This window comes from Hydra vulgaris, chromosome 08 (genome assembly GCF_038396675.1).
Source record: "Hydra vulgaris chromosome 08, alternate assembly HydraT2T_AEP".
Lineage (NCBI taxonomy): Eukaryota > Metazoa > Cnidaria > Hydrozoa > Anthoathecata > Hydridae > Hydra > Hydra vulgaris.
The window spans coordinates 64,666,913-64,683,685 of NC_088927.1; the positions used below are offsets into that span (position 1 = coordinate 64,666,913).

Consider the following 16,773-nt stretch of genomic DNA (forward strand, 5'->3'; position numbering starts at 1 on the left):
TTTCATGATTACATGATAAAGAAAGGTCCTTCTGGATGCGTAGGATTTGCAAGTCCTTCTGGTTGGATGAATTTAGACATTTTTATTGAATGGATAAAACATTTTGTGAGGTATTCAAACTGTTCTCATGCATCTCCAGTTTTATTACTTCTAAAAAGTTTTTTGAGCAAAGTGTCACCAAACATAGCTTCATTAATCTCACGTAAAGTTTTGAAATCTTACCTGTAACCATCTGCTAAAAGTGTTAAAAGTAGGCGACTAATATTAAGGATTTTGACTGATACTCCAATCAGAAATGAAATTCGTTATTGTGAAGAAAAGAAAAACCTAAACCAAACTAACCAACAAAAAAAACTCATCAAAAAAGATAAAAAATGGAGAGAAGTTAAAAACTACATGCTTAGGAATAAAAGAAAATGCAAAGACTTTACTTTAACAAATGATGATAATATAAAAAGATAATTTTGTAAACTTTAGTCTTAAAAAAAGTCTTGTATTAATCTTACATATTCTTTTTATACTTAAAATACTGTATTCTTATAGACTTAAAAAGCTTCAAGTTTTGTAAAAATTTACACATGTATATGTTAGTACTATATAACGGACTTATTTTTAAACATGCAATAGTGGTCATTCTTCAAATGAAAATTTATTTTAAAATTTTATACACTAGTGCGTATTAGGTTGTAATAATGAATATTTTTATAATAATTTTAGTTTTTTTAGATGTATAATATAATATGCACTAATACCTTTCAACTAAAGCAGGAATAGCAGTATTAAACATCTAAATAATGCTACTCATATAAGATCAAAGTGCCCCAAGTCGGAGATCATAGTACCCCATTGCATAGGGTACATTGATTTTTTGCAAGGGTTATTGTAATATTGAAATATATCATGTAGGAGGGGTGACATCTATATGCGTGAGGGACTCTGACCTCACACTTAGACTAGAAGCTTGTTACAATGGAAAATATATTATAAATTTTAAATAATTTTATAGGGAAAAAAAAATAATAATAATTCATAAAAAAATAAAATAAATAAACTTTTTCTTAACTTATATACTAAAACAACTTTTTGGTTGACATGCTATAACCAAAATTAGATTTGCCTGTACATTTAAGCACATTGTTTTTATTTTAATCATATAAGTTAATATTGTTAGCAATAAGTTTAAAGAATTACAGAGAATTACAGATTTTTTTTAATCTTTAAATTTTGGAGAGCTTTTGTTCAGGAAGATTTTATTTTCGGGGGTATTTTTGGAAGAATACTAAATTTTCACTTATAGGTTTTAAAACCTTAAACTTGTGAGACAGACGCAACTATAGGTCAAAACAGGGGTCGGCAACATTTTGAGCACTAGGTGTAGTTAAGGCAATTTATAAGTTATTTGAATTCTTTTATTTGGAATTAGCATGATTTTGTCGGCGTATTGTGTCCAAACAAGAGCTTTAGATGCTTTAATTTTTATTGCATCAAGTTTTTATAATGTTTAAAGAAACTTTTCTCTTTTTTATATTATTTTTAAAACTTTATTACCCTAAATATGAATCTAAAGAACACCATTTTTGAGTCTTTAGATCAATTCCACTCAACAGCGTTAACTTAATTTTAGTTGAAAGTTTTTAAAAAAGTGCCTTAATCTACTATAGATCCTCTAATCTCTAATCGGTTCTAGCGCATATTAATTAAATATATATGTCAAAACACAACATTTCTATCAATTTTTACAAAAAGTATTAGAATTCCGACCAAGAAAGCGCTAATAATTAAGAAAAATGGCCATTAAAACGATCAGAACAGATCATAATATTAAACTATGATGTTCATTTCATTTAAAAAGCGTAATTATTTAATATCTTATTCAAATTTGAACAAACGATCGTGATTATAAGAAGATTTTTGTTTTATTAAAAAAAGAATCGTCGGTCTGGGTTTTTTCGCTACAAACTTTTATTTTATTTTAAGACAAAATTTATCATTTTATTTTTTTTCATGATTCACAGACCTGCTCAATTAAAAAATTAATTAAGGAGTTTACTGCAACGTTATTAATCAACATTTTATAAAAATTTAAGTAGGAGATTTATTAAAAACTAACTTTTTATTGATGATTATTATATATAATCATATATTATAACGATGTAACAATTTATTAAGAAATAATTTATTATTATTATATGCTTATAATACAATAGGAAAAAGTTATAATAAATGGTAATAACCAAGTAAATAAAATATATATATATATATATATATATATATATATATATATATATATATATATATATATATATATATATATATATATATATATATATATATATATAATATATGAACATCAATAAATACGAATTCTCTCAATACTAATTTTTTAATTTTATATAAGAAATTTTCGCTAGATTATTGATACTATAGTATCAATAATCATATAGTATCAATAAATAGTATCAAGATGCTAGTACTAACATCTTCTGCTTTAATTACAAATTATTAATTAAATTAAATTACAAACAAACGGTAACGTCACTTTTTAATATATATATATATATATATATATATATATATATATATATATATATATATATATATATATATATATATATACATATATATATATATATATATATATATATATATATATATATATATATATATATATATATATATATATATATATATATATATATATATATATATATATACAGTATCGGACAAAACTAGTGCAACCAAATAATGCTAATTTAGTTTCTTTATATAAAAGTGCTGCATTTTTTCAATTTAGAGAAATAGCTATGTAACTGTTTAGAGACAAAGTTCTTCAAGTTTTATTCATCACAAAGTTCATTATTTGTATACGAAAATTAATAAATTAATCAAAAGTATTAAAAAAAGTTGATTTCCTTCTGGACAAAACAAGTGCAACTCGACAAAAAGTTGACCAAGCTGTATTTCGCTATCAATATTTTGTGGCGAATCCTTTGTTGTCGATCACAGTCTTGCATCTTCGAGGCATAGATTCAATCAGGTGATCAATGAAACTTTGTGGAATCGCTGCCCAGGCTTTTTGGATTTGTTCAAACAGTTGATCCTTATTACGAAAACCTTCACAATTAATTCTGCGGTTGACGATCTCCCACAGGTTCTCAATAGGGTTGAGATCCGGAGATTGAGGCGGCCAATCCATTACCAATAGGTGGTTGTCTTGAAACCACTGGTTGACTACTTTTGCAGTGTGTTTCGGATCGTTATCTTGCTGAAAAACCTATTTTATTGGCATATTCCATTCAGCATGAGATAACATAACATCTTTCAGGATATTTTTATACACAAAACGGTCCATAATTCTATCGTTTCGATGTATTGGACCTAGACCGTTTGCAGAAAAACACCCCCAGACCATTACATTGCCTCCACCATGCTTCACGGTCTTATGGCAGTAACGTAAATCGAGGCGTTTTCCAGCCGGTCGACGTACACGGCAAATGCCATCGCTCCCAATGATGTTGAACTTTAATTCATCACTGAACAGGACAGTTCGCCATTTCTGCACATTCCAGTCAATATAAGATGTAGCAAACAGGAGTCTTTTCTTCTGGTTTTTTAGTGAAATCAGCGGTTTCTTTGCAGGGCGTCGAGAAAACAATCTGGCTTCAACAGCACGTCGTCTGATTGTTCGGTCCGATACAGGCAGCTTTAACCGCTTTTGTATCTCAACTGATGATATCAAGGGATCCTTCTTGACGGATCTGACGATCATAGAATCCCCTCTAGAAGTGGTGGAACGCGGTCTTCAACCTTTGTTATCTGCCGCCAACTTCCCCGTAGAACGATATTTGGAACATAGTCTTGATACGGTCCATTTTTTCACGCGATATTTATCACAAATATTTTTTTGTGACATTCCACTGACGGAATCGCCAATAATTTTCTTTCTTAGTTTCAATCCAAGACTGTCAAGAGCCATTTTTGCATTTGAAGTCATAAAAATAATAAAAATAAATAATCACGCTTCTCAAGGCTTACCGTGTTACATTTACCTTGTGATGGTACAATAATGCTCTGTGGAACACAACGTCTTGGTTGGATGTGGACTGTATTGATGTAATGAAACACTTGTTGTACTGGACCAAACTTAAGAAAATGAAACAAACCAAAAAAGTTGCACTTGTTTTGTCCGCTACAAAATAGCACTTGTCAGGGGCGGATCTAGGGTACGTCTAATACGTCTTAAGACGTACCCAAAAATATCAAAAATATAAATTATACTATATTCAATTATTAATTGAATTTTAAAAAAGTATATATCTTTTTTACTGAACTGTCAACTCAATAAGATTTAAGTACTACGCTTGCGTTTTACATTTACGGGCAATTGTGAAATAAAAACACCAATGGTTCTTGTTTAAAGCGATTTTTAAAATGTATATAAAAGTATCTTAACCGGAGGTTTAAGAAATTCTTGATAAATAATATTTACCTAAACAGATCAATAGACGTACCCAATTTTATTTTAATATATAATTAAAAATCTTTTTAAATTTTTATTTAGCTTGTTAAAAAAATAATTGAAAATTTTCTTTACTTATAACAATTTTTGGACGTACCTGATGCCTAACACCCTTAATAAATTTTTGACGAAATCTATTGTTTTGCAATCATCAGGAGGTAAAAATAATAATAGTATTCTATAAGTGATAAAATACATCAATAAACGTACCCAGTATTATTTCATTATATTATTTACTAAATTAAATATAAATATTTAATTTAGTTTTCATTATTTATTTTTTAAATATTCTGTTTTTTTATAAAAAAAACACTGTCAGACGTACCCAAACACATACACCCTTACATACGAATAATTCAAAATATTCAAAATTTGTTTAATTTTTAATGTTCAAGCATTAACTTGTCTGTCCGAGTATTGATTTAAAATGTCAATCAATCAAGAAATCAAAAACATTATGTTACAAAATGATAAAGCAAAATTGATTTCTTTGAAAGATATGTTAGAAAAAAATATTAGTTCTTGTAAAGATATTATTATTGTCGACTCTTGCAAAGCAGAAAATACTCTTAAAATTTTTGAAATCTATCTTCCAAAAAGTTTTAAAGAAAAACATAATGGCAATTTTGTTGTTTTAAGGTAAAGTTGTTTGTTCAGGTTCCATAATTTTCTAAATAACTATTTGGTTAATTGTAATGTTATATTGACTGCTAGCTAGTTAAAAATATTTATAAATTTTTCATATAAATACATTAATTATTATATTTTATGTATATCTCAGGTCTCAATCAACTGAAAACTGTCTGTACAGTTCTATCTCCTTGTGTCTAACTGGAAATAACTGTATGGCTAATGATTTAAGATTACAGACCTCAATTGAATTATTCTTAAATGCCGAATTTTATTCTAATCATCCAACTTTTCATAATGCTTTGGTTAATAATACTAGCTTCTATGCTTTGATAACATTCTTCCTTTATCAGTATCACTAAATTCTTTGGATTCAGGAAAAAAAAGTATAGATTTAGTTCAAGAAGAAGCTATTAATAATTGTAACAATGAAAACTGGTCTTCTTTCCTTTGTATTCTTGCATTATCAAGTGTTTGCAATAAGAAAATAGAATGTTTATATCCAGATTTTGGTCTACATAAGTTTAAAACTTTACTCAGCTCTACTATTGTACCTTGTATAACCTCTTTAAACAATATTGAGTCTTTTTATCTCCTTTTTTGTTATGAAGGTGTTTTATATGATTTTTCTGCTCCTTTCCAACACAACCATTATACCCCTGTGATAATAAAAGAAAACTTAAAACGAAAAATTTCAAATGAAAGCACCAAAATGTTGCAGACTAAATTAAAATTTTATTTCGAGGCCAAACATCAAGATAGTAATCTTTTATTGGATAATATAAAAAGGAAACCAATGGAAGTCTCTACTCAACCACCATTATCATTATCAAAATTTAGTAAAATTACATGTTGTGAATCATTTTCTTTACCGTCCAATAATTATGATATTGGTTATTTGGTTTCTAACTATACTAGTTATTCAAATGTTGCAAAAACCTTAAGTAATTCTGAACTTCAACATTTAGTTAAATCTGTTTTTGTACCTTGTAAAACATATTCTTTTCCTAAAAATCTGAATGGGCGAAGTTTTCAATTTATGTGGATGGAAAAATTTCCATGGCTCACATATTCAAAAATATTTGATGGAGCCTTCTGTTTGCCATGTGTACTTTTTGGGTGCAATTTTCCATCTGAATGTAGTTTAGTCGAAAGATTATTTAGTAAGCCTTTTGATCGCTGGAATGAAGCTTCTCGTTACTTTCAGATACATGCATTTGGCAAAACCAATGATAGGTCTGTCTGCAGAAATAAAAGCTTACATGTAAAAACTGCTGAAGTTTTATTTTCAATGTCGTCCATTTGGTCTTGTAAAACAGAATCAATAGATATTACATCTCAAAAAATAGTTCACTCACAGATTTCTAAAAACCGACAGTTATTACAACCTATTATTGAAACAATTATTCTCTGTGGACGTCTTGGTCTTTCTTTACGAGGCCATAGAGATGATTCGGAGTTTCATCCTGAAAATGGTGAGTTTTCTAATCATACTGTAGGTAATTTTATTGAATTGTTACATTTTCGTGTTAAAGCTGGTGATAAAGTTCTTGAAGATCATCTTAAATATCATCAACGAAATGCATCTTATTTATCTAAGACATCACAAAATCAGTTAGTAAGGTGTTGTGGAGAAGTTATTACTGACACAATAATAGCAGAAATTAAAAATTCTAAATATTTTTCTATTATTGCTGATGAAGCTTCTGACAGTTCAAATAAAGAACAGCTATCATTAGTTATATGGTTTGTTGATTCAAAGTTTAATATAAGAGAAGAATTTATCAGTTTTTTACATTGCACAAATGGTGTTACTGGTGAAGGATTATTTGATATTTTGTTAAAAAGTATTTCAGATTTTTCTTTAGATATCATGAATTGCCGAGGACAGTCATATGATGGTGCTGGAGCAATGGCTGGTCATACCAAAGGATTGTCCTCTCGCATTTTAAATCTAAATGAAAAAGCTTCATTTGTTCATTGCTATAGCCATAGGCTAAATTTAGCTATTTGTGCCTCGTGCAACGTACAATATGTTAAGAATCTTCTGACACATGTTAAAGAAGTATCATATTTTTTTAATCTTTCACCTTCGAGACAACAAAAGTTAGAGGAGCATATCGAAAGTACTGTTCCATCGGCTGTTAAAAAAAAGTTAAAAGATGTTTGCAGGACACGTTGGGTGGAAAAAGTAAATGGATTAGACACTTTTCAAGAACTTTTTATTCCTTTGGTCTCTTGTCTTGAAGAGATGTCTTTAAATGTCAGTAAGAGTTTTAATCACTCAACATCTTCAAGTGCATCGTCTCTTCTGAAACTAATTACAGGTTTTGATTTTATTGTTGCTATGTGCATAACAAGAAATGTGTTTGACTTAACTCTTCCCATAACGCGAATGTTGCAGTCAAAGAGTAATGATATTTATGATGGTTTAAATCTTATTCAGGCGTTGAAAGATGTTGTATCTTCACTTAGAAATGTAGTTGATCAGCACCATCAAATGTGTTATGAACAGGCTTTAAAAATTGCACAAAATATTAATGTAGCCGAAACAAAGCCAAGAACTTCCTTTATTTCCAAAAACAGAGATAATACACCTTCTGAATCTATTTCGGATTATTTTAAGTTTGTTATCACGATTCCTTTGTTAGACCATCTCAGTGTTGAACTAGACACAAGGTTTGATGATACTACCTTAAAATGTTATAAAGCACTTGTGCTAGTTCCTAGAAAAATGATTTCAGTAGTGCAATGTTCTTGTGACACCAGTTGGAAAGACTCCATCATATCTTTCAGTGACTTTTATGGAACAGATTTACCGAATCCGCTTGCTTTGTCTGGTGAGCTTGATTTATGGGAAGCCTTCTGGTTAAATTTTAAAGGAGATATCCCTTCTAATATTTCTGAGACTTTAAAAGCGATAAATTTTCCTGGTTTTGAAAACATAAAAGTTTGTCTAAAGTTACTTGCTACCTTTCCATTAACTTCATGTGAGTGTGAGCGGTCATTTTCTTCGCCTAAAAAGTTACATGCGAAGCACCATGGTTCAGGACCGCCTAAATGGTTTAGCATTAATGAATATTCATACAGAGATAGTTATAGATATAAAAAAAGTCATTGATAAGTTTGCTACTATTAATCGTAGATTAACTTTTAAATAAAATTGAAATAAATATAAAATATATTTAAAAAAAATTTAAAAATATAAAGTTTAAAAAAATACAAATTACTAAAAATAAAAACAGAACAAAAAAAGTCATTTTTATTTGCGACTGGTAAAAAAAACCTGGCTATTTTCATAGCCACAAATCTTTTTAAAACATTATTTGGCATAAAGAAATTATTGGCATACATCGCGTTACATACGTTGGTTTCAGATATATCGTTGTTGCTGTTATCATTCTTTGTAAATGCTATGTTATAATAATTATAGTGTAAACGTTTTTATTTTTTGAAGTTTTATGTATTATACAAGTTTAAATAGAATAAAGATTTTAAAACTTACTTTTGCTATGCAAAATGTAAAACTAAGATTGCGGCATCTAATTTCTTTATATAAAATTCAATATTTATTATTATAATAAGTAATTATTTTGTTATATTTATATTTTTTATGTTTGTTACAATATAAACATAATATATAATTATTTACGATAAAAATATAAGATGTGTAAGATTATAATTTAAAAATGGAATGTGAAAATATTAGGCTAATTTGTGAGTATAAATAAATCTAACTTGTCAATATAAATAAATTTCTAAATTTTATGTAAATATACGATTTTACTATGGTAAGATGTCCTAGTAATATCCTTGCGTATGTTTTTTATAAATACAGAGTTGTCACTAGGAAGAGCGGTGTCTAACCCCCCACCCCCTACAAAAACTTTATTGAAAAATTAGTCGGCAAATTTAGACTTGTATTAGGCAAGTTTTTAACTATAGTCAGCAAATGTCAGTAAACGATGACTTTTTTTTTTTTAGAAGTAACTCGGCAAAAACATACGTTATTTCCTCCCCCCCCCCCCTCCTCCTTGAAGATCTTTTCGGAATGGCCCTTTTGTATATATATGGTGTATTAATCCTTCCCCTCCAACTCCGGAATTGTGTGTGTAGGGGGGGGGGGGAGAAAAATTGCTCGTGGAAAAATCAGATGTACCCAAAAAATTTCCTGGATCCGCCCCTGAAGGTGCTCTACGAAAAGAGCCTCTTTCTGTTTTTATATCATCTTTATGTAACGTAAACCTTTCTTTCTGTTTTTATATCATCTTTATGTAACGTAAACCTTTCTTACAAACAGCAAAGTATCAAGCTAAAATGTCGAAATAATAAATCCAAATATTAGTTATAAAAGAAAAAAGTTAAACATTCTGGAATCGCTCGCGCAAATTACATTTGTAAAAAGTTTCATTTCGTTCGAAAAATTAAAAGTTAGCATTTTTAAACTTATATTTCAAACAAGAATATTTGTCCGATATTTCGGAAAAAATTTATCTAAATTTTAAAATAAGACAACAAATTTTATTTATTTTATTATATAAGTAAATGTAAAAGTAATATACCAAAAGGAAATAGTTAAAAAAAGAGAAGGAAATAATACCATGCTAATAAACCATATTTAATGCAGCTTTTTGTCTTCATTTTATTTTATTCTTCTAATCGATTTTTACCACCAAACGTAAATTTGTGCATTTGTTTCAAAATTTCTGATTTGCGGTATTCAGTTTGTTTCATTTCAATTCTGTTGAAACAGAATTGAATAAGTTATCGTAATTTAATAAGTGAATAAAACTGTATACATTAGTCTTGAATGAGTAATTCGAGAAATGAACACGAATTAAAACGTGAACATAATTACTTTTACTCTAACTAAGATTGAAGACTATTATGATTGTTGTTTTATTGTTATTATTATAACTATTATTATTACTTTTAATGATTATTGTTATATTATTATTGCCTTAAGATTTGCTATTACTAGTTATGTGAGTGTTTTTATATCGTTTTCATAAAAAACACAAGTCACAAGTTAATAAAAAACTGTTTAATTTATTGTAAAATTAATTGGTTGAACTACAACAATAAAACTTCAAATTTAATTTGCTACTCTATCCGAACCAAATTTGTTTCCGAGTTAACATTTATACATTTCTCTTAAATATTTTATACTGTGACCTCATGTTGTTAAACTAGATTTGAAAATTGTTTGTTTATACAGTTTAACATAGTTAATATCCTAAAAATTTTGACCTGAATCTTTTTCTAATGTTGTTAATCCAACTATTACAATATATCGATACTTTAAAGCACAAAAGCGCTACTTTTTGTCCACTTTTTGAAATTTTCGGTAAACGCCAAAAAAAGTTTTATTGTCTTCTAAAACTGTTTTTACTAAATAGCTGTTCAAAGTTTATTTTTTGTTTTTTTGTTACCTTGGTGTAACTATGGTTACATTGGTGTAACTATAAATATTGTATCTTAAGTATTGTGAAGTAAATAACTGAATTTGAAAAAATGGTGGATACTTTTGGTATTGGTAAAATGTGAACAAAGTTATTTGAAGCTTTGGGTCACAAACGAAGATTTGTGACCCACAAAATGATTATTCCAAGCATAAATTTTGCTTCAGAGACGCTTGCAAATACTTGTTGTTTCCACTTTAGGTTATTAGTAAAAACCTAAATTTCGTTTGCTTACTATTACGTTTTATTGAATACTGTTAATTAAAAAGTTTTTTGTTGAGTGCTTGAATTATAATTGTAAATTAAAAAAAATCTTGGTTTATCTAAAATATTATTTGATTTTTAAGGTTTAAAAAAAAAAATTGTTTTGAAACTTTAGCAATTGATAACCATCAGCCCTTAAAGCACAATAGAGTTTAAATTTGACTACTGAAAAATGTTCCTTTTATTTTGTTACCGTCTAGCTCTAGTTCTAAAACTAGTTACCTCCAAAAAACTTTTAGATAGTATCACTATCTTGTGGAGGTTATCACTAAATTTGTTGAGGTTATCACAAAGGTTAAAGGTAAAGGAAGAAAAACTTTTGAATAAAGTTTGTAGTTCTTACTTCTGTTTTTCTTTAAGGGTACAATATGATTAATTAATCTAAGTACCTTTAATTATTTTGATAAACATGAGTTTTTTTAATTCAATGAAATTAGTAAGATGTTTAGATTACGAGAAATTGCTGCATTTTTTGTTTTTTAAAACTCTGAATTATTTATCTTATTGGAAAATGACTGAAAGCTTTTAAAAATAACAAAGCTTTCATCATCTTCATAGTTTTTTATAACTGATGTAATTACTTTTAATTTAAAAAACCTATTCGTGTAAAACTCCTAACAACATAATAAAAAGTAGGGTAAAGGCGCCTATGATGGCATAGCGCCTATGATGGCTAACCGGTCATATTTCCATTAAAATTGGTTTTGGTAAAAAAATGATTAGACCTACATGACTATACTGACTTTACATTAGTTTTAGTGAAAAAAAGTCCCTTGTGCAAAAGTATTGTTTTTATAATCAACAAAAATCGATTTTGGGATGTGCTGTTGTAGTTTTATTTCCTTCATATATTTAAGATTGTGATTTTACTATTAACTGCGCAGAAATGAAATTTTCATGCATTTTATATTCAAGTTTTGTGCATTTAGTGGAATAGTTACTTTAATTTTATCTTTTGAACAAAGCAGACACACCTTTTTTTTAATGAAAATGATGACTTTTACCCATGATGGCATACTGACGAGTTAGGGGTGTTGAAATATTGACGAGTTGGGAAAACCTTTTTTTTTATAAGAAAAACTTATTTTTAAGTAAAGTTAAAAGAAAGCGATGCTCCAAAATTTTTTTTTGGTCCAAAAAATACGTAAAACGCAATATATCCTATGCGCATGCGCAAAATTTTACAATGCTGGTGTGTAACATAAAATGGTAAATTAGGATGGTTTCGAGTAATTTATGGCTATTCTGAGGGAAGACTCTAAGGTTAAATGAAATCATTAAGTTACCCTCGATCCTAACTAGCCCCATCCTCCCCTATGCCATCATAGGAGCAGTGGTTGCCTATGATGGCATACTTGTGCTTTTTTTTGCAATAAGAATAACTTATAAAAAAAATAAAACTGATGAAAACTCCCAAAGTAATTATTGTTTTAGATGTAACAAGGAATGTATCCATATCAAAACTTTTATTATTGGTCTTCAGGATACTGAATAATGAAGCTTCAAAGTTAAGTATGCCATCATAGGCGCCTTTCCCCTAAATTTTTTACTATGTTGTTATTTAACTTATTATTATGCGACACCTTTGTAATAAAATTGTTTTGCCGAATTTTAATTTTGAAGTACCTATTACTTTTTGCCTTTTTGAAAGTACACTAAAAAACCTCAAAAGCGATTTTAATCAAGAGTTTAATATAAAATAAAAATTACACAAGTTAACTTTAATTGCTTAAAACCTATTGATAGATTTAAATAATACAAAAATTATGGCGATTGAATCAAAATACTTACTTACACGAAGTTTTCTCCGTGTAAATAATTATTTTGATTTTTTAATATTGAGATAAAATTAATTAGTTTAATTATCTATTTTATTGTAATGATAAGCCTTCTATAGAAATTATTGAAGCAGGCGTGGTGCAGTGGTAAGAGTTCTGGCTCAGAACCGAGAGGTTTGAGATTCGAAATATTAAATGAGTTTTGGCAAGTTTAGCTTTGGCGAGTTATATGCACAAAATTTTATATTTTTACTAGTTAGGTTTATTGTTCTTCCTTTTTCTTATGATTTATAGTTTTGAATTAATGCTTTCGATTAATAAAAGATTGCAGTTAAAAATGTGTGTGTGTCAGCAAACTACATTGGGTCAACTACTCAACAACGTTGAAAGCGTAGTGTGCTAGCAGGGCAGTAATCCCTTAGGAAGGTGGACACAAACAAAAAAATTTAAGATAAAATTGTAATGTTTTTATAATTAATACCTTTACCTAATGTAACATTAATAACAATGACAAAACTGTTATTATATGAGGGACTTTTGCGGGATTTTATTCCAGACTCTTACCTTCTTTTGCAAAAGATATTTATTGAAAAAAAATTAAATATTATTGTTTGAAGTTTGCTTATGTTTGTAACTTAGCTATTTTAAACACCAAAAAGCGGTGGTGCCACCCCTGCAAACAATAAATAACCTATTACTAAACAACTTGAAGTTAAATACGTCGTTTAAATGCCGTAATTAAATATAACAATATAGCATTATATAAACTTGGTATCTGAAAAAAAATCACAAAGATATTGTCCACAAACCATGTAAAGTGTATAATATATATATATATATATATATATATATATATATATATATATATATATATATATATATATATATATATATATATATATATATATATATACATATATATATATATATATATACATATATATATACATATATATATATATACATATATAAGTGTATAATATATATATATATATATATATATATATATATATATGTATAATATATATATATATATACATATATATATATAATTTTTTTTCATTTAATACTGTGTTTCATCACTAAAGACTCATCAAAAATGAATGCTCAAGTTAATAAAACTTCAATTTATACCAAAAGTTATATTACAGGAAGTCACAAATGTCTTTACTACTGTAAATTTTCACACATTTGTGGAATTTGCTGACACTATTATAAAAAGAATTCTTTATAAATCATGCTTATAGTCATGCTTTTTTTAAAAAAATATTTTTTAAAAGGTGGATTTAAAGTAACTATGATTTGAGCTCGTTTACTTTTATAGTTTTTCAGGAGAAACTTATTTTCGTGCCTAAATTTAGCAATTAATTCCAATTTTTTACTTAATAAGCATTCTTGGTTTGCATGTTTAACGATTTTAGATTTTTTTTGTAGGCATAGTATGCATTTTTTGGATTATTGATATATGCAGGCGCTGTTTTAAGGATGGATCAAAACAGTATAAAATCATCAATAATTTTAACTTTTAATTCCCACGTATATTTTGACAGCATGGTGTTTTTTGAATACTTTTATTTTTAAAAGATTGCTTATGATTGGTAAAACGTTTTTGCCATTCACCCTCTGTTATGCCAATATATTGTTTATCAGGTACATTGTTAGAGGAAACAACACATTTATATACTACATTTTTGGCTATACAACTTCCACTCATTGGACAATTGTTTTTTTGTTTACAGTTACAATTTTCTGTAGTTTTTTCATTCAGGATTTTTGTTTTGTTTAACAAAGCATTATTGTGACCTTTTATAATTCTTTCCATATTTTTTGTGCAACTGTAGCTAACTTTAATTGTATTTCGATTAAAAATTTTATTTAGTTTATTAGAGGGCGGGAAATGCTTATCGACCAATTTTAAAAACTCTTTTCCTATGTTAGTGGAACATTTTTGCTATATGGAGGGTTGAACTAAATTACATTTCTAGTTCTATTTCTCTTTTTTGTATTCTTTTTTTCAGGATCAAATTTTAGTTGAAAATTTTCAAAACCACTTTTTTTAAGGGCATCTTCAAATATTCGATTAGAGGAACTGAATACATTTTCATTAGAGGAGTTTTGGTTTAGCCTGTTATTGATTGAAATCGGGATTTGTTTTAGAATTTGGGGTGGATGATTTGAGTTAATATTAATATACAGTAATTTATCGTTTGGTTTTTCAAAAGACTTATATGAATATTCAGAGAGATTAACTGTGACATCAAGAAAATTCACAATTTTTAAATTTATATTTATTTTGATTTGAAAGCCAATATTTTTAAAAAATGTTATAATATCTTTTCTAATTTTATCGAACAGTGGACCCGATTTTTTACGCATTACTATTAAACCATCGTCGCGATAAAGGTCTAAATCTTTTATATTGATTATTTTACTTAATAAATCTAAAATATATAATCCAACAAATTTACAAATTTTTGCTCCGTCATAAATGCCCATTGTTAGATCAAAGCAGTCATGTATGTTTTTCTTTTTCCAAGTTTCCTTATTAAAATAAAGTAAGGTTTTTTAACTTTGTTTTATTATATGGATTGTTTCATCAGGAATAACTGTGTGGCTTTTTGCAAATTCGATTATTTTATCTAAAATATCTGCAGTTATTAAGGGGTAAAAATCATTAATGTCAAATTGAATAAATGTACAGCCATATTTATTTTCAATTATGAACCAGAGAACCAATTTATAACGTAAGTGGTATTTTTCCGCTGTTGCAAATTTGATTAATTTCTAAGAATATTAATAATTTTTTTGAGGGAACCATTAACCTACAAGGAAGTTTTTTTTGAAAATATTCAGGGACTTTTTCATAAGAAGTAGTAATTATGTTGCGTAAAATTATTTCATTGTTTTCTGTTGTGAGTTAATGTTATTTGTTTTATCAGCCAAAACCTAAATATTAGGGTTTGATTTAATTTTTTAACATCTAACTTTAATTCTGTTTGAAATTCGTTTTTTATTGTTTTTTATTGTTTTATTGTTAACTTTATTGTTTTAATTTATTGTTTTAAAAAATTTGAAATAAATACACATGCAAACCAAGAATGCTTATTAAACAAAAAAATCGTAATTAATTTCTGAATGTCGGCACGAAAATAAGTTTCTCCTAAAAAACTATAAAAATAAATGAGCTCAAGTAACCGTTACGTTAAATTCCCCATTTAAAAATTTGATTTTTAAAAAAAAAGCATGAGTAATCTTTCTAAAGAATTCTTTTTATAAAGTCAGCAAGTTTCACAAATGTGTGAAAATTGACAGTAGTTAAGACATTTGCGACTTTTGTCGCAAATGTCTTAACTACTGTCAATTTTCACACATTTGTGAAACTTGCTGATTTTATAAAAAAAATTACCCTGTAATTTAGGGTGGAATGCAAGAAACGAACTTGAGTCAAGTTCGACTTAAACTTTAAATTGTAACCAATAGCGCCAGAGTATTTTTTAAAGGAAAAATCCATACTCTGCCGCTATTGGTTACAAAGTAAAGTTCAAGTCGAACTTGACTCAAGTTCGCCTCTTACATTCCACCCTTAATTTTTTGTATAAACTGAAGTTTTATTACTTTGATCATTCATTTCTGAAGAGTCTTTATTGATGAAACACTGTTAAATGAAAAAATTTGTTAAATGATTTTCTACTAATTTATATATATATATATATATATATATATATATATATATATATATATATATATATATATATATATATATATATATATATATATATATATATATATACACACACATATATATATATATATATAATATATATGTATATAATAATCGTTACGTTAAATAATAAGTAACAAATAAGAAACACAGGGTTAAATAAAAGAAAATTTTTGTTAAGCGATTTTCTACTAATTTGTATATATATATATATATATATATATATATATATATATATATATATATATATATATATATATATATATATATATATATATATATATATATATATGTAAAATACAACTGATTTAAAAACTATTTACAATGTGCAATTAAAATAAAAAAAAACTGAAAATAATTAAAATGAATATAATAAACTTTGCAGACTTAAAATATTTT

The 16,773-nt window shown here is 27.1% G+C and overlaps 2 protein-coding genes across 3 annotated transcripts in view; one reads left to right on the forward strand and one right to left on the reverse strand.

The window, feature by feature from the left end:
• LOC100210397 (uncharacterized) overlaps nt 1-10,539 on the reverse strand; it is a 105,339-nt gene extending 94,800 nt beyond the window's left edge. The window contains exon 1 of one of the 2 annotated variants that reach the window (XM_065804166.1): nt 9,750-10,539. In XM_065804166.1, the coding sequence (XP_065660238.1) occupies nt 9,750-9,752 (3 nt within the window). In that variant the 5' untranslated portion in view covers nt 9,753-10,539. The remainder of the gene's footprint in view (nt 1-9,749) is intronic. The other variant, XM_065804167.1, reaches the window with a different exon arrangement.
• Nucleotides 4,912-8,386, forward strand: LOC101238365 (52 kDa repressor of the inhibitor of the protein kinase-like). Its single transcript, XM_065804165.1, has 2 exons — nt 4,912-5,158; nt 5,301-8,386. Exon 2 carries the CDS (start codon nt 5,862-5,864, stop codon nt 8,268-8,270), a length of 2,409 nt encoding a protein of 802 aa, XP_065660237.1. The 5' UTR covers nt 4,912-5,158; nt 5,301-5,861; the 3' UTR covers nt 8,271-8,386.
• Nucleotides 10,540-16,773: the final 6,234 nt, after the last annotated feature.

Excerpts from the sequence above, each read along its gene's own strand:
- LOC101238365 (XM_065804165.1), top strand. The coding sequence starts at position 5,862 with ATGTTGCAGACTAAATTAAAATTTTATTTCGAGGCCAAACATCAAGAT.